Below are 26,199 nucleotides of genomic sequence, written 5' to 3'. Positions count from 1 at the left end.
TGAATCCCAATGCGACTGGTATAAAGCACCACGACTTCACAACATCCACAATGACTAGAAATTCAATTCAAATACAGATTCTATGGCTGGTCAGGAAACAGAATAATGCCGCCACAATCACAAGTTGCCCACAACTATAATCCACATTTCATCTATGAATGAAAGAAACTAAACTACGAGAAACGAAAAGCTTTTCATTTTATGCATTTCTTCTGTTTCTAGCTCAAAAGTTGCAAATGAAGAGATGAATGAAGAGAGGGAGAAGGCATTCATATGGGGAAAAAAAACCTTTTATCAACAAGAGCTTCCACATGGACTTGAATACCAACCATAACAACTAAAAACACGATCAAACCATCTTAGAATAACCACGTCAGTACCTGACCGACTGAATTGTGCCTCTGTAGCATCTTACACTGCCTGAAAGAAACAAACATATGAAGCAGAAAAAGGAAAGGCAGCATGAAAATTCATTTGAGAAGTGTTGGTAGATAAAGGTACAGTGTGGGACCTGGAATCCAAAATGAATTGTACAACTCTTTCCCAAATCTTACATTTCTCTCGCCTTCCCCATTCCTCCTCCTCCTCCTCCTCCTCCTCCTCCTCCTCCTCCTCCTCCTCCTCCTCCTCCTCCTCCTCCTCCTCCTCCTCCTCCTCCTCCTCCTCCTCCTCCTCCTCCTCTCCCCATCCCCCTTTCCCCTCCTCCTCTTCATCAGCTCATTGCCCATTCCTTCAGAGAGGTGTAGGGCCCACAGCGAGCACCAACTGATGGCAAAAGGATGATGAAAGGATGAGGGAGTGAAGATGGGGTGGGGGGATAGAGGGGTGAAGGCAGAAAAAAAAGGGGTGTGGTGAGCAGAGATTGTGATGTGGAATAACAGATCAAAAACCTGTAATCTCTGAAATGTCAGCTAACTGAGGGGGGAAAAAACCCCGCAGACATGGCGAGGCAAGGGAGACTTTCATATTGATGATCAGGAAAATTTTATACCACAAGTTTAAAGCAGCTTTTAATGAAGTCCAGGGTTACAGACGTTTCAATCAGGAATGAGACGGGATGAGCATATGATGAACTCCTAACCCCTTTGGTTCTGGGCAAAAAAACCCACTAACACACACCAACATCTGGCTTTTGTCTTCAGAAGGAGACGGCACCATTGGCATTCATTCCAGGAAGTCACGGTCTGATCGGCTGTGATAAAACATGACACCGGGGTTGACAAGCTAATTTTCCGCTGCTATACTATGACGAGCGTTGGAGTCCTGGATGTTGGTGTGTAAATACTTTCCCATCCATCTCCGTTCAAGCTGTGGGCGGACATCATTTATCGCTCAGTCTGAAGGCGAGACGGAAGTAAAAGATAAGAAAAAGTAACCACCGTAACATCCATGCTTCTTCCTGCTGTTTCTTATTTACTGGTAGGATCCTGTAGAATGTGACGCAGCAGAAATAAAAAGACAATGAGAATTTGTACCCGCGTCGAAAAAAAAACATGCATTTACGCAGCAATGTTGGTGTAAAAAGGTATGATTTGACAGATTTTGAAGGATTGATGCATCTCTACGCTCTACAACATTTTGAAAATTACCTTGATTGGCCCGAGCGGGAGTTACGCTGGTTGTTCGCCCATCTGTTAAAGCTGAAAGTAGGACACTGCAAATTCAGGTCAACAAGGTGGCATATTTATCAGTGATTGGCCCACAGAGGAATTATCGTTTACGGGAGAATTCTTGTTTAATGTTGCCCATTATTTTCTCCCCTCTCTCTCTTTTCACTTACCATCCTCATCCTCCGTTCTCATCCCTGGCAGAAATAGTCTGTGCTCCCTCACCTGTGAAACTAGGCGACGTCCTTGACTTTCAAGGACAGTACTGCACTGTGTGTGTGTGTGTGTGTGTGTGTGCGTGTGTGTGCTCTATACAAAGTAGGACATTATATGAAAAACAGTATACAACACTCCATTGCCTCCATCTGTCTTGTCACTCACACCCTCTCAGTCCAGTCGGTCAACATCCGTGTGATCATGATTATGAGACATCTCTGCCATGTGCTCAAATGGGTTTACATGTAGCCTGAAGCTAATGACATTTACACGACTGATGAATGCCCCTGAATACTCACAACAAGCGTTTCCATACAGCTGATGCACACACATTATCTCCCAAATACACACACAAACAACCTTTGCCTGTAGGGCTGACCATTCATCAACCTCTTCCTTCCTTTAATCACAATGTGAGGACTGGTGCGTCAGTGCACACTTGATAGAAATGGTTATTAAAGTGTACAGGAAGTGAAAAGTGCTGTTCAGTGTCTTAACAAAATAAAGGTCTGTATTTTTCATTTTTCTTACGTCTCGGTGGCCATATTGATGGTCCCCCATGGCTCTATCTGCCCGTACCGTGTATTATATTTGCATGCATACCTAAACCTTGTGGTTACTTAATTTAACTTGATGCCACAAAGACTTGTGCACATGTACAACAGATACATAGTGCATATGGCTTGTGTGAAGTGTAAAACCACGGTGACATGGCTAGGGAGGATATTCTGATGTAATCTGACTGAGAACCCGCAGACACGCTGTGGAGGTGAATTGGCAAACACAAGGTAGACACACTCGCTCTAAATGCCCCAACACACCTCAGCGATGTCGGCCTGTTTGCAGTCAGTGAGCGTCCGTGGCTCTAGTCTAGCCTTGAGTGAGAGAGATCACTCGATTGGCTGTTCAGACAAGCGGATCAGTGCATGAAACCAGAAAAAGAAAGGGAAAAGCCCCTTGAGCCCGTCGCTGTAGTATTCATGATTTCACCAATTCAGCGCGTTTCTTCTTACTTTTCTCCTTCACCTCTTCGCCAACTTTTTATAGGACATATTCTCCATTAAGTGTTGTCAGAAAATGAAACCAGTGGAGTCACCTCCTGCTGGTCATTATGAGGTTTAAGGCACTTCTGCATCGGCTTTACTTATTAGCTCCCTTGATATTTTGATACAGTCAATGGTTTGTGGACATGGGCAAAGAATGAGATTTAATTCGCGTGGTGTGCAGCAGCCTCACAGTTACACATATGCACTGTGTTAATTGCAACAAGATAGAAGCAACAAGCAAATTAACACAGCTTTTCTATTCTCACTTGTATTCAGTTAAAATACAGTCAACTAATGAGGCCAAACATAAAATACCTTTAAGGAAAGGAAAGCTGAATTAAAATTCAGAAAATATACTTTCATACCAATAAACCTGAAGTTGTTTATTAAAGCATTTCATATGGGATTCTCTCTCAAACACACACACACACACACACACACACACACACACACACACACACACACACACACACACACACACACACACACACACACACACACACACACACACACACTGCAGGCTCAGGGGGGTTTGCAGGAGGAGTCAATTAAAGGAGCTCCCCATTGTAATTACACTATGTTAGATATACTGGCCCATTGGGACACAAGCGTTTGTGTGTTTGTCCTTCCTCCTCCTGTCATCCTCCCCTCCCATTCTTTTGCTCTCTCTTCATCTCCACCTGGGGGTGTTTCACAGAGCAGGGCTCATTACATCCTAAATTCCTCTTTGCACTCCCAAAGTAACAGTTAAAATAAGGCGGTCGTTCTATCTATGATCCTTTCAAGTGAGGTGGAACGTAAAAATAATGAGCGCAGAACAGAGGAAAAGAAAATCACTGAAGTGGACTCATTTTAGATGACAGCCCTACTACTGTAGTAGAGCTAATTTTAGTACTTATCTCTGTTTACCAATTATGGTTATCATTTGTCCTCCCAAACATGAAGAAAGGAAAAAAAAAACCTAACCATGCACCACCACCACCTCCTCCTCCTCTCCTTCTCCCCTGTTTGTGTCTTCACCTTTCTTATCCTGCTCACCGTGGGTCAGAAAAACTGCTGACATGACCAAACCTGCTCAATTCTGATTCAATCAATACAAAGACACTATCTCACACAAACAGAGGAACACATGGACACTTTTTTTTAAGGAGTGTGCTGATTGACATGGACAATTTAATGTGTTAAGCTTTGGTACCCAAGCAGAAATTCAAGTTGGGACAATTAAAGAGAATATGAAATCCTTCAGATTTAAAGCATCAATTCATCCCATTCATCACGTAATGTCACTCGACTTTCTTTCTTATTCAGTTTTGAAGCTAATGCTGCATTACGTTGTTTGTTTCGAGACTCAGGATACATTTTCCAAAGTAAGTATTGGAATATTAGTTGGAATTAATGAGGTCATGGACAATCAAAATGGGTCACTTGGGTTTACTTTTGAACTGAAATATCAGGATAAGGTTCAAGTTTCACTGTTAATTCATTGCTAACGTTTAATGTTTTAACAGACCGTCTCTGCCCCATTCACTCATTAGGTATTAATTCATGAAAAAAAAATGTCCGTACAAAAGACTTTGGCACAACCTGAAATGAAGTGTGATGGTTAACACTCACTTTTCATCTCCATGGTAACACCTGCCAACAGCCAAGTGGAGATGAGCCAAGTAGAGAGGTATACATGTATGTGTGTATGTGTGAGAGATCACGTCTGTACGACCTTCATCTGCGCCATTGTTTGAACGCAATACTGTGCACGTACTACTGTAAACAAACCTGTATATAAACAGGTTATTTATTCATATACAGCCGTTCAATTTGCACACAGACAGAATTACAAAAGTCCGCATGACAAAAACAAAAGTTCACTCAAAGATGAAAACCGCAAAATAATAAACAAACTTTTCAGACAAATCTTTTTTTCTCTGATGTTTTTTGTTATCACCCATGAATCTGCCATAAAAGCTGAAACATGATGCTGTTAACGAGTATTCTGCTCATACTTTAATCTGAATGAGTAATTAACAATCTTTTTCACAATGATGTGATTATATTGAGTTCAATTTTATTCAACAGCTACAGCTCCCACGAGTCTTTGACAGAAGGGAGCTGTCGATATCTCATGAGAGCTATTAGTTCTTGAACAGTGACAAATAATTTTGTGTCTGAATATTAGCAAGTTCAGTAAATTAGGTCGTATTCACAAAGTATTACAGCATTAACTTCAGCTTTTCAGAGAGGGAGAGGAGAGGAGAGGAGAGGAGATAGTGAGGGTTGTGAGCAGTGAGGATGACAAATTGTGTGACATTACAGGAAAACAGCAAACGTGCAGATTCCACACTGAGGCTGAACAAGTGTGCTGTATGTGTGTCTGCTTTCTCTCGCTTGTTCGCTTTACACCATAACATCGGTGGAATAGTTTATTTAAGAAATATATTTAGTCACCAGATGATTGACGAGACGTGTGTCTTTGCTAATCACAAAGCCACTGCCAGTAGCCTTAATTTAGCTCATGCTGGTTTTTGTCCAACAGTAACACAATCAACCAGCCAGCAATTATAAAGCTCACTAATTAACGTGTGTTAAAAAAGGTGCCATGACTTCCTGGAGTTTTGATGTCGCTGTGGGGTTGCCAGGCAACCAGCAGCAACTTCAGAAAGTCACAGTTCTCAACCAAAAAATAACTTGGCAAGCCCACGACTCCCCAGTAAAACCAAATTACGAGAAACAAGGTATTACATGTAATAGCTGTAGAGGTGATGGTTATTTTTGTCACCTTTTGACAGAACCAGATGAGCTGAGTCTTTCCGTTTCCACCCTTTGTGCTTAAGTAAGCTTACTAGGCATTTAGTGCACAGAGGCAAGCATGGCACGATCTTCTCATTCAACTAACTCAGCAGGAAAGTGACTTATTTGGTTTTTAAAATGTTTTTCCCCTTGTTTATCGGTTATCTACGGAAGAGTATTAGGGCCAGGGGGTCATTATGCACGTCATCAATAAAGTTGAAACATCGAGAATAAAGTTGAAATACATTTTTGTGAATGAAGTGATAATGGAGAGAATAAAGTCAACTCTTCTGGTCCATTAAATCCAGTTAGGGAAGCGACAGACAGTGAGCCTATAGTCTCTGCCAATACTTCATCCTTGGAATGTAACGTTCTGTGTGTAGTGTGACAATCTCCTCAAAGTCCAAATACTGACAACTACAAAAACATTTTTTTAAAAAACATCCTTGTCCATTGTCTCTTTTTCTCGCTCCTGGCCCCAATAATCTCTGTAGTTATCACTAGGCAGCACAGTGGACGAATGTTAATTACCCTTGGCCTCACTTGTGTGTTTGTGTATGGAAAAGCGGGGGGATGAAAAAAGGCAGGAAATGTATGATGTGTAATGTATAGAGCGGCAAGGAACTGATTAAAAGGTCTTGGGTGTGAGAGTGCCAGTCGTCAGAATATCACTGAACAAAAGTGCCACCTGCAATCTGTGGGATATGAGGGCAAACATGGGGACATACAAAGCATTTTATCTTTCAATAAGTTAGTTATTTGACATTGTGCTCAGTATGTGACTGAAATTACACTTTATAGTAACACTTCTTGCAAGGGTAAGTCTAATTTCTTTTTTCTATTAGTGTGCAGGAAGCGGGAACATGAGACAATGAGCAGAATAAATTGCAAGTGTGCATCTGTTTGTGTGTGCGTGTGTGTGTGTCTGCATCCACACTCACACCATCTTATTTGTGTTCCTGATGAGCTGCTGATGTTTAACAAGAGGAAGCACAGCATGAATGCCCATTAAAAAAAAAGAGAGGCAGCAGAAAACCACAGCTACAAAATATTACTGAGCTCTGGTGTCGGACAGCAATGCGACGTACATAAAACACAGGAAGACACACGTTTCTTCTCTGGTCTAAAAATATTCCTCCACATAGTAAGTGCTTCAAATAGGCTTTTAGGGTTTCCAAAGTTTTGTACGCACATTTGCACTTTAAAAGCTGGTGAAAACACAAATGACGCGAACGCACGTAGACGACTTGAAAGCCGCCGAGGTGTGTCTTCATGTCCCTGAATAGAACTGAGGGTTTGAGCATTTGGCTGTGGTTGAAGAAGAGGAGGCAGAGAGAGGAAGATGAGAGACAGACGAGAGGGAGAACAAGGGAATCAACCCCGAGGAAACTCATCTATATTCAGGACGGAATAAAAGGATTGATGGTTAAGCACTCTTCACCGGGATACTTTACGGGCTTCAGCTTCTTTGTTTCACAAGACAGCCTTCGTGGGAGCTTTACATAACTTGTTAATGACCCACAGAGACAGACAGGAAAACAGGGAGAGAGCATGGGTGGGTGGATGAGAGCGTACTTAAACTTGTTACCACACCTGAACCTGGAGACCTTTACCGCATTGAGGCTCAAGAAACAAAACACTGATTTATAATCAGCTGCTATTGTGTTCAGCACAGTTAAGGCTGATGCTGTGTTCTCACCTCAATAAAGAATCACAACACTGCGTTTTCTATTGTCAAGGATACATGATATGACAGTCACTGATATTTTATGTAGCATATTTGGCTTATTTGAGCAGAAATCTACTGTTTCCGTTAAGCACAGTGTATCTTTGTTCCTCGTTATCATGTGAATTAACTGTAAACACTCAAAATATCCCAGTTGTGTATGTTGCACAATGAAGTTACTTGCACATGCTCAAAATGCCAAACTCTCACTGTGTTCTTGTGTATTTTACAGTTACATGCAAAAACACTCATAATTAGGCTCCACTCAGATTATTAAGTGTCACATATAGCATTTCTGCATGTATTAAAAACAAATTAATCGTGAGACATAATTAACATAAACAAACAGAACACTGACAGAGTGGAAGTCTCCTCCAGTGTCTCTGCAGTAGATTTCATTTTCTGTCACGAGGGTCAGATTTCTGGGGAAATTTGCTTAATTGCTTTATGCTACATAAAAGAAACAGCTGCTGTTCCTCTAGAAAGTGAGCTACAGCATCTGTTATTATAATAAACAGCAAAAACATTATTGAACCATCTTTGGTGTGAGAATGACAGTCTCCATAATATCACTGAACAAAAGTGCCACCTGCAATCTGTGGGATATGGAAACCTGGGGACATACAAAGCAGGTTACCTTACAACTTCGAGTCTTTCTGCCAGCTGCTGAAAAACCTATTTTCACAATCCTTAGTTGGACAGTCAGATCTTGGGAGATAAAGCCGCCTGCTCCCTCTCTTGAGTTTGTGAGTGAGGGTTGTCTCATCAAACTGTCTGAACTAGACCGTGCTGATAAACTACAGTCCTGTTCAAAAGTTTACAAACATTGTAAAGACTATGAACCAAGCTTCTGTCACTACACTGCCAATTTCTTGCCAACAGAGAAACATCGTGAACCGGAGGTGGCAGTACTGTGAAAACTAAGACTGATAAAACTGATCACAATGTAAAACAAGGTCGCGCTGATCAAATGTGAACCACAATCCTGTTCAATCCTGTATAAAAATTTATTTTATTGTATTGCTTGTTTGTAAGTAGCTGGCCGGGAAACTGTTTTCTGAATCAAAACGGACTCCGAGCCAAAACCAACCACCGCCCAAACTCTTCCCATCAGTGGAAGAGCTTATAGGTGCTGTGCAGTGCATTCTGGTTGTTGTAGGATTTTTTACCTTTACAGTTCTCTGGTCATGTAGAACCAATTTTAGAAATATTTGTGTCTATTTACTGCATAGACATCCCAGTTTTATGCAAGGGCCATTCTCTCAATTAGTATGGATGCCAAGAGTTTTTTTCCCACAAATTATGAAAAACCTGAACATTTCCACTATAGATTACTGCACAAACTGAGTTTTTGAGGCTCATAAGGCCGAAGAAATTGACAAACAAATCTCTACTTTCCTTGAGGTCAAAGGATTTAAACTGACAATAATACCTAGGCATCCTGCAGCGATGCAGAGATTTCTGCAACTGTATAGAGGGGCCATATTATGCTTATTTTCAGGTTCATACTTTTATTTGGGGTAGAAAAGGTTTATATACTTATATACAGTATATAATTTTTGCATTGCTGCAGCATCCCTTTTCACACTGTGTCTTAAACCGTCCATTTTAACCACAGAATGAGACATCTCGCCCCTGTTCAATCACATGCACATTACTGAATGGGCAGGTTGTAGCGAATCAGAAGCAGAGGGGGACAGATCATGCAGAGCATGGTTTTAGGTCGATTATAAAAAAAAATACAAATTAAATAGGTCATTTCATGGCAAACTCATCCAGACTTCAGAACTTTTCCAAACTCATGCCATGGATTTGCACATAAATCTTCTAGTTGTGTAAAACACTGACAAATTTCAACCAAATCCAGTGAAAAATGGCAAGCAATCGGTGAGTTCAATAAGCACACAAGGAATCAAAAGACCAAACTTTAAAAATGCATAGCTAAAAAAAAGTATTTGGGGTACAGCTATTTAATCAGAGTTCTTACATAACATTTTTCAAGGAAATCCATGAAATGAGCTAGGAGGGCCCGGGGGAGTTGGTATGAAATGACCCACACATATCTCTGCCAGTTTGCTGTAAACACCCCCAATATTTCTATGCAAAATCAACATTAGATGGGAAACAGTAACATAGCAAAACATACGCTGTTAAATAAAACAAATAAGTTCTGCTATCAGTGGCAGGCTGGCCATCTGGAGTACCTGCACTTTTCCCAGTGGGCCAGTCGAACTGTTATGAAAAGATAAAAAAAAATGTCTTATGCTGTTTGATCTTGCATTAGTCTGGCCAGCCGGCTCCAGACAGGTGTGTGTGTTTGTGTGTGTGTGTGGCAGCGACATAAATCCATTACATCTCATGAGTCCTTCTCTCCACCTGATCCAGATTTACCTCATGTCTGTTGGAAACACTAGAATTACAATTTGAAATATGATGTAAATGTGGCCACAGACAGCAGCAACGCTATATTCTAAATGTTCCAAGAAGGCATTTTATCACTTATCATTTATTTTAAATACAGGTACTAGACATAATAACGTGAACAGTGCATAAGGTAGGATTTTAGGTAAGCTGTTCTAATAGATTGTCCTATTTATTGTTTCTATCTCTCTTCTCGCATGAGTAATTGTGAATTTATAAACTGTGTCTTTTTAACGTTAGACAACAGTACAGAAATACGTCAGCGACAGGCTGGATCTATGTCTTATGGACCCTTTTCTACCCCATTAACATTGAAGGTGTCATATGTGAATGAAGCAATTAGCCTATTACAATATTTGCAGTGGAGAAGGTAATAAGGTTCTCCTTCCACTGATAGCCCGAGCCTTTATTAAACACCCAGCTTTTATTTGTCCTGTGAGAAAGGGTTGGATAAAGGGATCATGAGGACTGAGCTGATAACTCGCTGGGCTGAATAATTATAAACTCGAGGGCTGATATGGCAGGTGAGTGACCAAGCAAAACTGCCAGCACATTTACAGTACGATTACGCCGTCCTCACTGCTGAACTCTTTACCAAAACACAGATTAAATTATTAATTATATTAAAATTATTAAAACCACATTGTTTAAAACTACACTGGAGATTCAACCAAAGTCCCTTTAGGCAAGTCTCACCACTCTGTAGCCCATCTTGGCAAAGCCCACATGCAGTTAATTCAGTCTAACAAGACCAGGTCCTTATCTAAATGAATGGGGAGATAGCCATAAAGTCACTGCCAGCAGTCAATTCTGATAAAAGGTGCTTTAAAGGTTTGGTCTAAACTGCCCATTTTCCCCACAGGTTATACTTCTACTGAGCAAGCGAGCAGTGCCAAGTGTATAATCTTGGTTTGACATCATATTATTTGGCACAAGCAGCTTCAGCAGGCCCTCTGCCAGAAGCTCCTAAAAAGGGCCATCGCGAATAGGATAGAAGGTAAGGCAAGGTAGAAGTGACCGGCATATATGAAATAAAGAGTTAATGCACAATGGGACGAACACGGAAATGATGATGATGTGTGCAGGAGGAGGGTATTCAAATTTGTTCTAGCAAATTGCTTGTCATTTCAAATTGGTTCAACCTTGATTTTTGGAAAAAGTGACATCTATATTAGTGTCTAATGCTTGAATAACCTGACTTTTCTTGGTAATACCGGTAATTAGTGTAATATCCTCCTCTTCTACATCAATTTTAAGTCCTTCTCCACCTGCACGAAACCGGTTGAAACTGTCATGAATCTCAACTTTGCACTGTGTCAGACAAATGCTCCTCTCTCCCACAGAAAACACTGCTCCTCAAACTCCTCATCAGTAGTCTCGCTTTTAATTCTTTGACTTTGTGACATCATATGACATGATTAATGCAGAGCGGCTAATTTGTTATGTAAGAATTAATTTAGCACAGCTGCTCTGTTGTTGTTAGCGCTTCTAACTCAGGCGTGTGTGAGCTGACCAATTAGAGCAGACTAGGTATTTAGGAGGTGGGTTCTTTAAGAGACGGGAGCTAAAACAGAGCGTTTCAGACAAAAGGGGAATACAGTGCTACAGCAATGGACAGTGTGAGAAAATGTACATGTTTTTTGAGCATTATAGCATAAAAATCTATTTTAGCAGTAATCCAAAATAAAATAATTAACCTAAAAATTAGCATAATTTAATGCACTGTGTAATTCATGAAGGAGAAGCAGAAGCAGAAGTCACCATCACTTTCTACTATCACCGTAATAAATGTCTAAAAATCCTCCTTTTGCCAAAAGAGCCGTGTTTAACCATTTATTGCCAAGCTAAGAGGCTTTAAGAACCTTGTTAAAGGTCAGGAGAAGGATCATGATCCCATGTTGGACCACATGTTTCACCCCCACTGCAGGACACAGACCTTTCCACAGGTCATGATGCCATAACAGGGGGATTCGGTGAGATAAACCTGGCTTAGGAATCTCACTTTCAAGAACATCCCTCTGGAGGACAACCAGGAAATTAGACAAAATACATAAACACTCACACTTTGGCACGTTATCTGCCTCAACTCCTGCTTCCATCCCTCTGAACCTCCGAGGAACAGTAATTACTGTAAATGTTGGAGCGACAGAGGAGAGTGTGAGGGAGGATAAAGGAGACAAGAGAGATAGTGGCTGTTGCAGCTGGAGCCAAAAGCTGTTCATTAAGCCAACCCCACCCCCAACTCACACACACACACACAACACTGCAACATACATTAGAACATGCCAACACACACGCCTATCTCCTGCAACACAATGCTGCTTAAGTCACTTTGCAGAATTAAAAGACAACATCCAGATTGTATTCACAATTATTCAAATTTCAGTCGCTTCTTGTCCAGTCTCATATTGATTTCCATGTAACAACCCTTCCTAATTTTGTCTTTTTTCCCCTCACTCCAAATATTAACACCCTCCATGTCCACACTCTTCGTTGTCTTCCATCATCCCCTCTTTGACTGTTTCCATCTCTTTTGCTCCCTTCACTCCCTCCCTCTGTTGGTCCAGTTCTCTCATTTTCCATCCTTCTTCTTCACTCTTCCCTTCTTCCTCTCCTCCCTTCCTCGTCTCCCCATGAGCCCACACACAGGCAGCCAATCTTAGTCAATTAAACAAATGGTTTTTATTCTCTCGTCCTATTATACTGTCTGCGGCTGCATTCATGATGGACTTAAAGTCATTACACTAAGCTCTCTCTCTCTGTGTGTGTGTGTGTGTGTGATTTTTTTTTCAAATCCTAAGCTAATTAGGTAGCACCCATGGCACTGCCAGCTACAACGGCAGGCCAGGGAAATGTTAGAGAGATAATGCTGAACATACTAACACATACACACAAGGATTATTGTAATGACTTCAAACACACATAAACACACACATGCACACACACACACACACACACACACACACACACACACAACAAACAGGCAAACATACATGCACAGAGACACAGGAACCTGCTCATGTAGGAGGTGGAAAACATGTAACATCTTTTTTTGTCATTTCTCCTTTTTAAATCCTTCAAAACTTGGTCTTTGACTTCCTCCCACCCTCTTTCCTTACCTTCTTCCATCCTTCCTCATTTCCTTCCTTCCCTTTTCTCAGATTAAATGACCTAAGAAAGGAAGGAAGTTGTACTTCATGCTAGTTTGGATAGTGATAACTTTTCCATTTGTTAAGGTGCTCTAGTTTGACGGATTCTGCATCCCATTTAGCTGCTCAACAGATGGCCAATAAATATAAAGGAAAGCCACGAGAATAAATTACTCCTACACACAAACAACAACTTACACGCACGCATCTACAACACACACCTGTACACGCCAAGAATTACACCTACACACAGATGTACACAAGTTATATTATGACAATCCCCCCCCCCCCCCCCCCCCCCCCCCACACACACACACACACACACACACACACACACACACACACACACACACACACACACCCACACACACACACACATTTCTGCTTGTGTAATTGAAGCAAAAACAGGGGTTTTCAGCAGGGGTGTAAATATATTGGCTCCACACTCACACATGACATCAGGTAGGTGTGTGTGTGTGTGTGTGTGTGTGTGTGTGTGTGTGTGTGTGTCGCCTGTGATAAATCGTCTCCATACATAGGTAATAAACAATATGACATACTCTTCCATAGGGACTCGCCTTGCTTCCAGCATGGTCAGATGAGATCTGTGTGTGTGTGTGTGTGTGTGTGTGTGTGTGTGTGTGTGTGTGTGTGTGTGTCCCAAGAGCCCCAGTTATAGCCTCATACACACAGAACCATAAATACAGCTACTTCAGACCTTTTATCGGGCAGAGTATGTACTCCCTGTTCCAATCCGTCATCTACACCTCTTCACTTCCTTCATTCTTTCTCTCACTCGTTTAACGTTATCCTCCACTCCTCTGTTCTTGCCTATTTTCCATCTTTTATTCTTCTCATAACCCTCCATGTCTCTGTGGTTTTGCCTTCATTCGTCCTTTGTAAGACTCTCTGCCTCTGCATTCACTTGCCCGTTTGTCTCTTTTCCTCACTCTCCTCTTCCCCCCATCTTTTTCATTCACCTTTTCTTGTAACTTCAAATCCAAACCTCTTCCTTCCCCAGCACTCTGTCATTGTCTGTCAAGCCCTTTTTTTATTTATAGAGTGGCAGCGAGGTTAAAGGCAGAATAAGTTGGAATTGTTGGTAGCAGTTTGGAAACACAACATTCACAACTATCCCCTCCTCTCAGGCTCAAACGGTCCTCTTGGAAGTGTACTCACAATCTCTGGCAATTGGTCTCTACAGTCCCGCTCTCATAGTCCAACACTGTTAGTGGTTGGGGGGCTACACACTCGCTGCCCAAAGACTTACACTCAGAAACAACCTGAACACAGCAAAATAAGAAAATAAACGGCAGAGGGTAGGGATTCTGCAGATACAGACACCACCACACATTCTAGAGCAGAGGTCATCCAACCACTGGGCTGCGGAACAGCACCAGGTCTCAGGTAATTCAGTACCGAGCTGCAAAAACCCAGTAGGAACTAAGGGGGGTGATGTAATTTCCACTTATGGTTGATTATTTTCCTGGATTACTGGATTATTACTTATTAATAATTTCCATTTAACAGTAAAAACGTTGCCAAAACTGTTTTTTTTAAATGATAAATATGACGATGAAAACATTTTATTGTGTGATTTAACTTTGGGGTTTTTTTTTGTCAAAAATGGTGGTAACACCTGATCTAAAGGGTCCTAAGTGGCTATTGAGGGAATACTTTTGTATGAGTTTAGGAAAAGTATGATTGTTAGGAAAATCCTTCATATTACGTCTTTTTTGTCATTCTTTCTTGCAGGATGGAAGGATGCAGAGAGTCTCTCTGCATCCTTCCATCCTGCATCTATTTCCATCACCAAGTAAAATGTTCTGCAAACAAATTAAAAAGAAATAAATGAGCTGTGGATAGTGTTGAGAGTTATATTTGGACTGTTAAATGAAGCCTCTGTTGATAAATGTTTGTAGAGTTCAACTTCACGAGCCAGCCCACACTCCCAAAACCCTACTGGAGATGAACCCTACTGAGATAAAACTCAACGAGACAGTTATTGTCCAAAACTACTTAATTACTGTATTTTGTCTGTTGTTGTCTTACTGCAATAAAAATATCTTTGTTTCATCACAACCATTATCTGAAACCACTTTACACGTCCTGGTAAATCCAGACACACAGACTTGTCACTACAGGTATAATCACTTTAGAAAGCATGTTTTGAACAAAACAGTGTGATGCGCCTGTGGAGTTGGGCTGTGTGTGTATTCGACTATCAGGTTATAATAGGAAAAGCTGTGTGAACCAACACCTTGCTCCGAAAAATGGAACACATTCTGACCTATAAAAACTGCACAAAAAAAAACGTGACTTGCTATCGGACAAACAATGGTTTTGTTTTCGAACCGTTTCTAGGATGCATCACTGTGTGATCGGCCCCTTATTTTGCAGAAAAATTATATTGTGTTTATGCCCTTACTGCATATCAACTAATAATCATCTCGTCAGACTGCAGAGCAGACCTCCCACACAATTCTGTGAACCAAGTATGCTTAGCATTAATGTATGCAGGAGCCTCCTACAGTATGGATCTCATGAAACGGTATATCATCAACCTCAAGCAAATAGTTTAACTGTGCTTTTAAAGACTGAGACTTTTCGTTTATGCGTTTTTCATGTAAGGTCCTGTAATTCAAGATTATAAAATTCAAATGCTGGCACGAAACTAGGCCTGTGAGGTGTCTTTCAACAGCTATATATAACTCTCCTTTCCAAAGCTGCAGTTTAAGAGACTTGGCCTCGAGATCGAGAGCGAATGAGAAGTGGGGTTTGTCAGTGAAGTGGAGAAGTGATCGTCAGGCAGCGGAGTGAGAATGAATGAGGCTGAGAGAGCGAGAACAAGACGCAGAGGAGCAGGTTCAGAGCAGATAGAGATGTCTGTGTCTGTGTGTGTGTGTGTGTGTGTGTTTGTGTGTGTGTGTGTGTGTGTGTGTGTGTGTGTTTTATGGGGTAACATCTCGGTCATGTAAGGGGTGTGTGTGGGAAATGGGTCTCAATGCAGCAAGGGCTGATGCAGCATAACAATAAGTTCACACAGCACTCAAAGGCACATAGACACAATGTAAAGCGCACACACACACACGCACAGAAACACAGAAAAATGCAGGAACACATATACGTATGCTATGCTACACATATACGCTAGTTTAACCCACATATACACACACACAGATGCACACAGACGCATTCACACACACACACACACACACAATGGGGAGACGGTAAGTTGCTCGAGGGAGGCAGTAAAACGTGCTGCAGCCACATCTCATCTGTCATTGCTTATTGCACCGCCGCAGTCTGACCAACACACACACAACACACACACATGCACTACTGTAGTCTGAAGCAACATAGGAATGGAAGAGAACCTGATTTAGGCGAACACACACACAACACACTGCAGTCTATCTGCATCACATAGCTGCACAGGGCTGCACACACACACACACACACACACACACACACACACAGCAACACAAATATAGCACATTATACACACAAAACACACACTCCCTCTCGTCTTGCTTCTCTTGGGTATATTAAGAGCAGTAATGATGCTGTGGCATGACTTCATTGTGTGTGTTAGTGTGCATGCACGTGTGTGTTTGTGAGACACCATTAGGGCGCCGTGGAGGGAGCGGCTATTAGCGTAAAGAATGGTTTTATAGCACAAAACACTCCCACACTGTAAAACACTGGACCCCCAACATACACACACACGCACACACGACACATACTCACAGTAATGACCTATTTTGGTATTTTGTTAAGCACACTGCACAATCCAAGTACACAATAATAAACTCCTCGTTTGTTTTTTGTTCTTGAGCCATTAAAGAGAGAGAGAGAGAGAGAGAGAGAGAGAGAGAGAGAGAGAGCGAGAGAGCATGAGGGGGGAAAGAAGAGAAAAGGGTCGCAATGGTAAGTAGGAATAATGAGGAGCGAGATGTGGAGAGAGATGTAAGGGACGGAAGGACAGAGACAGAGAGACACACGGACAGTTAAATCAGATGAGAGACGCAGAAAATAGTCTGGAGAAGCAGAGGAGATGTCCAAGAGGATAGACGGAGAGAGAGTGAAATGAAAGACTTCACCACTCCTTGGATACAAGATGCTGTCCATGCAATCACAGTGCCCCCTACAGCCAGCCTATAGAATGACACTCTGGAGACTGAAGTTCCCCGCATGTCGTTGTGCTTTGTTTTACATTTTTGGTTGTGTCTGTCTCTACACTGTTCACTTAGCGGTGAAGTGACTGGGGTTCTCTGATGAGTGGCTGATAAATGGGTGATGGGAAATTAGATACAGGTACTAGTTCTTGTGAACTTGTTTTGTTGTTTGCTTTAAATACTATTTTCCCGAACGTCCAAGTGCATCACAGGTGGTTTAAAAGTAATTTCCTTTCAATCCTTTCCAGGATTTTATAGTTGGTTTAACATCATGTCTATACACATTCAAGAAAGAGCATGTGTTTTAAATTGATCCAGTAAATGTCCCAGCTCTGAATACCTGTGTACTCTGATTTAACTGGTAGGTTGAGACAATGGGAGCTTGTTTTTGTCACTTACACAGCAAAGCAATTTGGGGATAGTATTTTAGCCAAACTATCTTCAGTAATCTCTACAAACTGCCAGTTGGCTCTGTGTTTGTGTTTGTGTGTGTGTGTGTGTGTGTGTATGTGTGTGTGTGTGTGTGTGTGTGCCACATTATCAGATACCTGTAAACACTGTTTTCTGTGTCACCTCTTTGTCCTGTTTGATACACAGTTTTTGTGCTGCTGGCGTTAGGTTGCCGGTTGCCAATTCTATAGGTGTGTGTTAACTAGATCATTACACACCCCAGCTGCATCTCCAAGTTCCCAATACGCGTGATACGGAATGTTTTAAAGACCCCGTGCTGCTACAAAAATGCGTAATTTCCAACACGGGAGATCAGAAAAATGGTTTCAGCAGTGGGATTAGTTTGCATCACTTACAACTGTCAGTTTTTACCTTGAACACATTTTAAGATGAGCTGTGGGGCTCCCAGGTAGCTCACCAGGTTGCGCGGAGGGACTATGTACGAAGGCTGAGACCTTGGAAGTGGATCAAGCTCGATTCCAGCTGGTGGCCCAACCCCATTTCTCATCTGACTCAATAAAGCTGTCCTGTCAAAATAAAAGGCTAAGAGCCCCAGAAGTCTTTTATAATCTGCTGTGACCAGTTATGAAGATGGACCAGTTGCCAGTTATAGTTTCACAAGATACCAATGACAGCTCTTGTTGCCTCCATGTTTGTTGCAAATGCGCCTCAAGTTGCATTTTCAAGGATTTACACAACAGCTCAAACTGATCTAGGGAGCCTGTTAATGTAGCAATACTTTTAAAGCACACTAACAAAGCAACCTATGGTGATCCGTCAGCTTCTATATGAATTCTGAGTCACTACACTAATACACTACAAGTCTACCAGCAGTAAATGACTGAAGTTTATCTATCAGTCTAAGCTTTACTGCTTCAGTAATGGCATTATATGGTGTTATAGCCTCAGTGAGGTGTGAGTGAGAGGGGATTTGCCCTGACTGTCCATAAGAAGCTATATGTCAGTATGTGGTTGTTTTTCAGGAAGAAGCTACACACAAAAGTCACCGTTCCACTGCAGGAACTTGTGCCAGGTTCTAGCAAACTTTGGGGGAAGTTCTGTGAACATTTCCCTCCACAAAGTCTCTATTTGGGTGAAGCATTGCTCTTCGACACAAAAACTTGGAGAGACAGAAGAAAGCATGTGACAGATGGACCCAGGACAAAGTTCATCAATGTTGTGTAGTCGCTCAGAAACAGTCACTTTCTCATACGTTCTCATAAAAGTAGTTCCAGGGACTAAAACGTTCTGGGTATTTTCGGTGATAGCTCGGCTAAACATATATACTTGCAAGTAAGCGCCCCTATACACATAAAGACAAACATCAGGAATCCACACAGGTCTTTTGTTTACTTTGACATATTTAACTTAAAGCACATCCAGATCCTGTTCTTACATTTCCTTCCTTTCCTTATTTTCAGTTTGGCTCCCAGCCCCGTCTGTCTCATTCCCATGGCTCTTGTTTCTGAAAGGTGACAGTCTATGTTACCTCACAGGTTTATTTTCAGCGAGTGTCTTTCTTAAAGTTGCTATCCTAGTCTTCCTCTTTCTGTTTAAATTTCATGTTGTGACACACTTCGTACATTTCCTCCTCTCTTCTGCCTCACTCATCTCCCCTCTGTTCTCCTTTCACACACACTCCTCCTCCCTTTCTTCTTCTCTTTAATCCACCAAGTGTTGTTCGCTCTTCATCTCCCTAGGATCGGAGCCGGATTCCCATCGGAATCTTGAACCACATATAATCAGCAGCTTTCCAGTTTTCCCAGCTTTACAATCCAGTCCAGCTCTCACAAACTCACTCACGCACACACAAAAACAAACACATATCCATATCTCATCAGATTAAACACTCTCTCGGACTTTCTAATTCATCATCCATACTTCTTGATATGTTATGTAGAAAAATGCAAAGCATGGTTCTGTCGCGGTCGGCGGCATGGGAAACAAAGACATGATTGTAATAAATAGAGTAGAAGAATATGAGGGCACAAACAGGAAACAGAACCAGCTGTTTACCAGCCGCCAATAAACCTCAAAGAAGCCGAAGAGGAGGAAAAAAGAACCTGTCACCTTGGCAATCTTTGAGCAAATGTAGGAATTTATGTGTGAATGGAAAATCAATGGGATTACCCAAGAAGAAGAAGGCAGCAGTCTTCCGCTTCCCTCGGAGCAGAAACAGCTGATCAGTGAATGCTCATTGCGTTAGAACTTGTTTGCAAAAGGTGTTCCCATCTCGCCTAAAAGTGCAGTAACTCTTTTCCAAAAAGGGAACATCCTTCATCCGTCCAATATCTCAAAATAGGTTACACTCCTATTGTCTGTGCGAAATTTCACGGCAATCCGTGAGATGGTTCTGTAGATAATTTACCCAGAAGACAAAAAGGACAACCTCAAGGTGGCGCTAGAGGAAAACTCTATGGATCACCTAAATCATTAGGTTTCATCCTTTGGGGATGTTGAATATCATGTATCAAAAATGTTCGTGTTTTATGGATCAAAATGTTAGAGCGACCATCAGTCCCAGAAACACACCTCAGCACTCTGTACATTTTGTTTCGTCTCTCCACCAAAACTAAACCAGCAGTACTGTGATGAGCTCTGTACTGCGCATTTGTGACTTTCTTGTTTGTTTTCTGGAAACACTGAGCTCATTCGCCCGGCTGCTTTCAATTAATACAAACACACACTCATGCAATCATTATGACGGACGACCACAACGCACACACACAAACACACACACACAGACATACACGCACACTTGTTGGAACACCTGGAGCCATGAAGGAGACACACGAGCTAACAGATAACAGAGGCAGAGCCAAAAATCGAACGAACGTCATGCGGTTTAAATTCTAGCGAAGGCAGCTGGTGTGTTTTAAGAGAATGAGACCTGAGGTTGTTCTGGGAATACACACACACACACAAACATACACCCACACAAACACACACACACACACACACACACACACACGGGGACCTAATCACAGATGCTGGAAAGATCTTAAGACATATGTTGGGGTCCATCCAAAAGCAGCAGGGGACGCTTAAAGCAATAAACAGTTTCTTTTGTCTGTTTGTCTTTTTGTGCACAGGTTGGCATGTTTGTGCCTGAGTTTGTAGATTCAGATTGTACTGAAGAGTTTATGTGTCTATGCATTATTCAAAAAAGCAAAACATGCATACATATACATATTTATCATGTGTTATAATGCATTAAGCCTACCTTTGCAATAAGGCTGAGGGGTTCTCTGCAGGAGGGCGGCAGTGATGTCATTTCCCGCACCAGGTCAGGTGCCTCCTGTTGTAGGTACAGCTCCAACATGGATGCCAGCTGAGACAGACCTTGTTTTTTCTGCTCAGACACAGAACTGAGGTCTGAAAAAAAAAGGATTAAATTAAAAGAAATAATCTGTTTCTACCTGTGAACTTCTGACAATGTCTGGACAGAGATTTAGCTCTGACAGACACAGAGCTACACTCATCTCTTAAAGCTCCCAACATATCTGGAGAGAGCTTAAATATGAAAGCAACCGTTTGATTCCTTTTTACTGCACCAGCGTTAAACTCATACACACACACACATACACACACATACACCTGCACACACTCTTGGAGGAGAGACTTACGTGATTCATGCTCCTCCAAAGTGTACAGCTCCTCACTACTGTTCTGAGATGGACTTAACTAGAAGGAAATGAAGAAGGGGGCATGAGAATTAAAGCTGCAAATAACGAGAATTATTCATTAAGAATAACTGATTTAATAGAAATGTCAAAAAATTGTGAAAAATGCTTGGTCAGGATTTCCCCAAGCTAAAAGTGATGTCTTCAAATCGCTTCTTTTGTCTAATCAACAGGCACAAACCTAAAGACTCTTCATTTACTGTCATGAATGACAAAGGAAAGCGGTAATTGATTATCAAAATAGCTGGCAACTAATTTTCTTTCAAACAATTAATCAACTAATTGTTGCTGCTCTAATTAGCATGTCATTATAGTTCCACAGATTTATTACCTCCGTCAAAGGAGGTTATGCTACCATCCATGTCCTTTGTTTGTTGGTTGGTTAGTTTGTAAGCAGGATTACACAAAAACTACTGAACAGATTTCCATGAAACTCGGATGGGTCTCAACCCAGAGTGGACCTAACCCTTAACTTATGATGTGGATCTCGATTAAGGGAATTTAATTTTTCACTTTCTTTAAAATTGCAAAATAGGGCTTTTTCTTCTCAGGGAATAATGCCTGGATCTTGATGAAAAAAAAATTCTGCTTTCTTAAGGTAGTTGGCATCTGTGAGTGAGTAGAATTCGACATGGTTCCAAACAAAAATCCTGATGTAGCAGATATGATTAGATGAATATGATTTCATAGAGGGTAGTCTTCTTTCTAGACAGAAATTGGGAACTACCACAAATGTGCACCTCAGATCATGCAGTTTTTATGCTTGATTAAAAAAAGGGGACAGTTGGGCCTTGGCGGAGGTATGCGCTCTACTCAGTGCCACTGTAGTTTGTCTGCTGTTTCTACACATTATGTATCGCACTCCCTTAAGCAGAAGGAAAGGTATTAACGGTCGTGTTAATTTTGCATGTTATTTTGAGTCTCTAACAGTGAGAAGGTGCAGAAACATACCACAGCAAAGATGAGTCTGGCAGCCAGACGGACTGAGTCAGTGGGAATTCTGGGTAGGAGGCTTCGCAGACATTTACACTCTCTCTTATGCCCAGACCATGCTTGTCGCTGCAGGAGAGGGGCATATTTCAACAAACTGACACACACAGAAACGTACACACTCTCATGTTCATGCACACAGATTATACCTGGCAGGTGATGTTGCAGTAGCGAGCTGTCTTGCACTGGGAACACCTCAACAAGGTCTCCCGTCTGGACAGAAGGAGAGAGGAGAGGATTAGTTTAGTCTGAGCAGATTGTCAACTGAGCCCCTGCGAGGACAGATCTGTCATTCCAGCGTTCAGTAAAAACAAACTGATTCGAAGGCTGATTTACTTTTATCAGAAAGGCTCTCAAGGCCAGGAGGTAGAAAAGCATTACAACATTTCTCAAGAAACGAAGGACTCAGTGAGCTGGAATGAGACCAGCACTTTAGTTTTCAGAAATCACTGATGTCAGACTTTCATATCTGTTGCAACATTTTGTTGCAATAGTCTTATTCGTCTGAATAAGAACTGTTCACCATACGAAACACTTTGTCGTAGTTAAGCCGCTGCGTGGCCAAACATATGCACATGTCCACTCAGGCACCCTTCACATTCCTGTCATTGTCTTGACCTTTCCCCATGTAACAACCTTGTCTTATCTTTATCTATTTGCTATATTAGGCTGACCGTGTGCATCCATTATCTTGGTTTATCTACCTACCCATCGTCTTTCAGACTGTCTAAGAGCAAAACATTAGATACACTCTCCTCACTGTCACAGCCCGTTAGTGTCACAGCAGTTGCATGTGTCTGAGCGCGCATGTGTGTGTGTCCACATGTGGCGTTCACGTCTGTTTGTGTTGTTTCCTGCCTCACGGGTCTGCTGTGTCTCTCAGAGTGACACTGCTATCCTCTCCGGTTTGCCGTCAGTCTGATAACAAGCTAGAGAGCAGTGTCGGTCTGCTCCACGCAGCCAATTACAGCCAGTACAGAGGGCATCAGCCACACACACACACACACACACACACACACACACACACACACACACACACACACACACACGACAAGATGGCAGTCACAGGAACTCAGTTTTTCGTGCATAGACCAATATGATCCATACAGATTATATACTTAGATAATATACAGATTATATTCAAAGGCATTTTTGTGGATATTTTTGGGTTTATTGATGGTAGGGGTGACAGTAGAGATGGATTGATTGATTGTTTGATCTTGTATGGTCAAAAAAGTCAAAAAATCCAAGGACTCACAAAACAATAAATATAGAAAAGAGATTATGGTGAAGAGTTAGAAGGCGTTGACTGCAAGAAGCTATAAAATAAACATCACGTTACGCGTAAATACATAGAAACAGACATTTTTTTGTGGACTTTCCCATCATGTCCACTGGCTCCACAAAATGTACTCAACAGAAGAGGTGAGTCCATCGTCGAGTCATGGGGTCTTGATGAGTTCAGACCATTCACAATAACAGCAGGACAGAGAAGAATGAATGACGCAGAAGTGTCTAGACACCAGGGATTACAGCTAAAAATTCTGAAATTACTTAAGAAGAGAGCTTTGTTGAATTTCATGGATATGAACGGAGAAAAAAAGTCATGATGACACATGTACCCATTATTTAAAGTAAGTTTTGACCGTTCTTTAGTCAATTTCAGTCAAACAAAAGAACCAACAGCTGCCCACCTGCTGACACGAAACACAAGACAGACACAATTAGAGAAGAGCTGTGGAAGATAATGGAACATTTAGCAGCTAAAGAGCTAAATATTTCCCTCAGGAGTTGGAGAGATGGAGCTAAAAGGGAGTGAATATTGGACATAAACCCAACTGATTAAATATAATAGTGCTCTCTACCTGCTTGATGTGTAGATAAGCAACGGTTTGCTAACAGGACGCTATATGAAGAATTCATTGCTGTGTGTTTTGTTGTCTTTTTCCCTCAGGGAGGGGGAGGGGCGTTTATTCAATAAAACTCAATAAATACATGGCAACACAAAAAAGTTCATTAAAAACTTAAAGGAGATGTTTTATAGCATGGTTTGAGTTTTGGGGTTAGTTATTTCCTGTTTTATTTTGTAAGTTCTCCTCTAATGGGACATATTTTGCTTTTCACTTCCTCCCTTTGACCTTTCTCATCGCTGTCCATTCTAGCCTTGAGTTATTCTCTTTTTTTTCTCACCTTTTAATTTAACAGAAAAAGAAAATAGACAGAAGAGTGAGGGGGACAAAATGCAACCACGGAAGCTGAAACATCCACAACGTCCCGATCTGAAATCAAACTGTGAGACGTTGTGATTACATGGTCTGTGCCTGTGATCACAAGACGACAGGGACACCCTACAGGAGGTGTTTGTTTTTTTAAGTCTTTAACTTTGAATCTCAGCTCAGTGGCACGACAGATTGTCGGACCATGTGGGCATTTGCGGCTCATCAAAGTATTTCTGGGCTTCAGTGAGGCACATCTGCCAGCTGCTCACACTCACAACTTCAATTTCATCTTATTAAACATGCTCATATTAAAAGTGTCGGCGGCTTAGATGCACGAGCACTAATGACTTGCAAGCCCAGAATGTTGAGAATCTTGAATTCAATTTTGTGTAGTACGTGTGTGTGTGTTGAGGATTGCTCTGCGTTACTTGTGTCATTCCAACATCAGAGCATAAATGCAGGGGAGTCGGGGTTAGCAGAGGAGCCCAAGGCTTGTTTGGCGTGAGTTCACATACTGTCAGAAGTCACTTATCTGTGTGGTTTGTCATGTGACGAGAGAGAGGGAGAGAGAAAATGACAGAACAGTGCTGATTAAACCTGACATTGGATGGCATTATGAGCTTACACACACACACACACACACACACACAAATGAGGTAATGGAGAACATGTTAAGATGGATGTAAACGCATTATCTTTGGGCTTATCGCACTGAATATGGGACGTTTGATTAGATTGGACATGCTTATGAGCGATGCAGATGACATTATGAGAAGCTTAAAGGCAAAGGCAGACGTCTTGTATGAACGCGCGCACACACACACACACACACTGTTGGTTTGACAGAAGGCTGCTGCATGTTAACGCGAGTGACAGAAGTAGAGTGTTTTCTGTGCGTAACCAGACCGGACTGTTGTGTTTGGCGCGACGCTCCCACAAGTTTTGACAATTTTCCAAAACACACTCTTCCTCCTCCTCAGCCTCTTAGCTTCTGTAATCTATAACTTTCCTCTCCTCTTTTCCTCCCATGCTTCTTCTCACTCCCCCCCCTCTCGTTGTGCGGCTGTGTCTTATTTGAGACGACCTTTCCAGCTCGAGACCCGGTGCTTAAATTTATAGTCTCACCCCGGGACAGAGGTTCATGAAAACACAGCTATTCTTGTCATGTTGAGACCAACCAGAAACAGGGAAGCCACCCACAGATTTAAGAAACACATGCCTGCAGTGTGAGACACAAAGCGCTAGCAACAGATTAGGAGCAGGCCAGAACTAAACACAGTCAGGTTCTGTGCAGCCTCAACACACGAACTGGGAACATAACTCAGACGCTAAGAGTTTGGTCATATCACGAGCTGCCAGCCGCAGGAAGTCCATCCATCTTCCATGAACCCAGACATGAAGCGTGATGCTGACCACGACCCCCTTTTTTATCTTAAATTTATCTTATATACTTGTGGCCTGTAGCTATACTCTGTGGGAAATGTTGCTGCGCAGCAGGTAATAACACCCTGGAAGAGTTCTGTGTAACTTCTCGATCTGTTTAAATATAAATTACATCAGTAACATGCAAATGTAATTATTGTGACTGACTATCTTTAAATATATCAGGCAGTTACAATTCCCAGCAACAGCAATGATCCTTGGCTTCAACATGCCCGAGCATCATGTCTGTGGGGATCCATCCTGAGATAGTAGGTGTAAGTAATCCAATGTTTTACACAACATAAAAC

At 41.8% G+C, this 26,199-nt stretch overlaps 1 protein-coding gene across 1 annotated transcript in view; it reads right to left on the bottom strand.

Annotated features, from left to right (window-relative positions):
* Positions 1–26,199, bottom strand: part of smyd3 (SET and MYND domain containing 3) — an 81,413-nt gene that overhangs the window by 41,169 nt on the left and 14,045 nt on the right. The window contains exons 2-5 of the mRNA XM_030413421.1: positions 22,400–22,463; positions 22,212–22,319; positions 21,204–21,261; positions 20,801–20,952 (exon numbers count right to left, since the gene is read on the bottom strand). Coding sequence (XP_030269281.1) covers positions 20,801–20,952; positions 21,204–21,261; positions 22,212–22,319; positions 22,400–22,463 — 382 coding nt within the window. The remainder of the gene's footprint in view (positions 1–20,800; positions 20,953–21,203; positions 21,262–22,211; positions 22,320–22,399; positions 22,464–26,199) is intronic.

The sequence above is a fragment of the Sparus aurata genome, chromosome 4 (genome assembly GCF_900880675.1).
Source record: "Sparus aurata chromosome 4, fSpaAur1.1, whole genome shotgun sequence".
Taxonomy (NCBI): domain Eukaryota; kingdom Metazoa; phylum Chordata; class Actinopteri; order Spariformes; family Sparidae; genus Sparus; species Sparus aurata.
The sequence above is the reverse complement of the archived record's forward strand: the minus strand, read 5'-3'. Positions and strand labels throughout refer to the sequence as shown.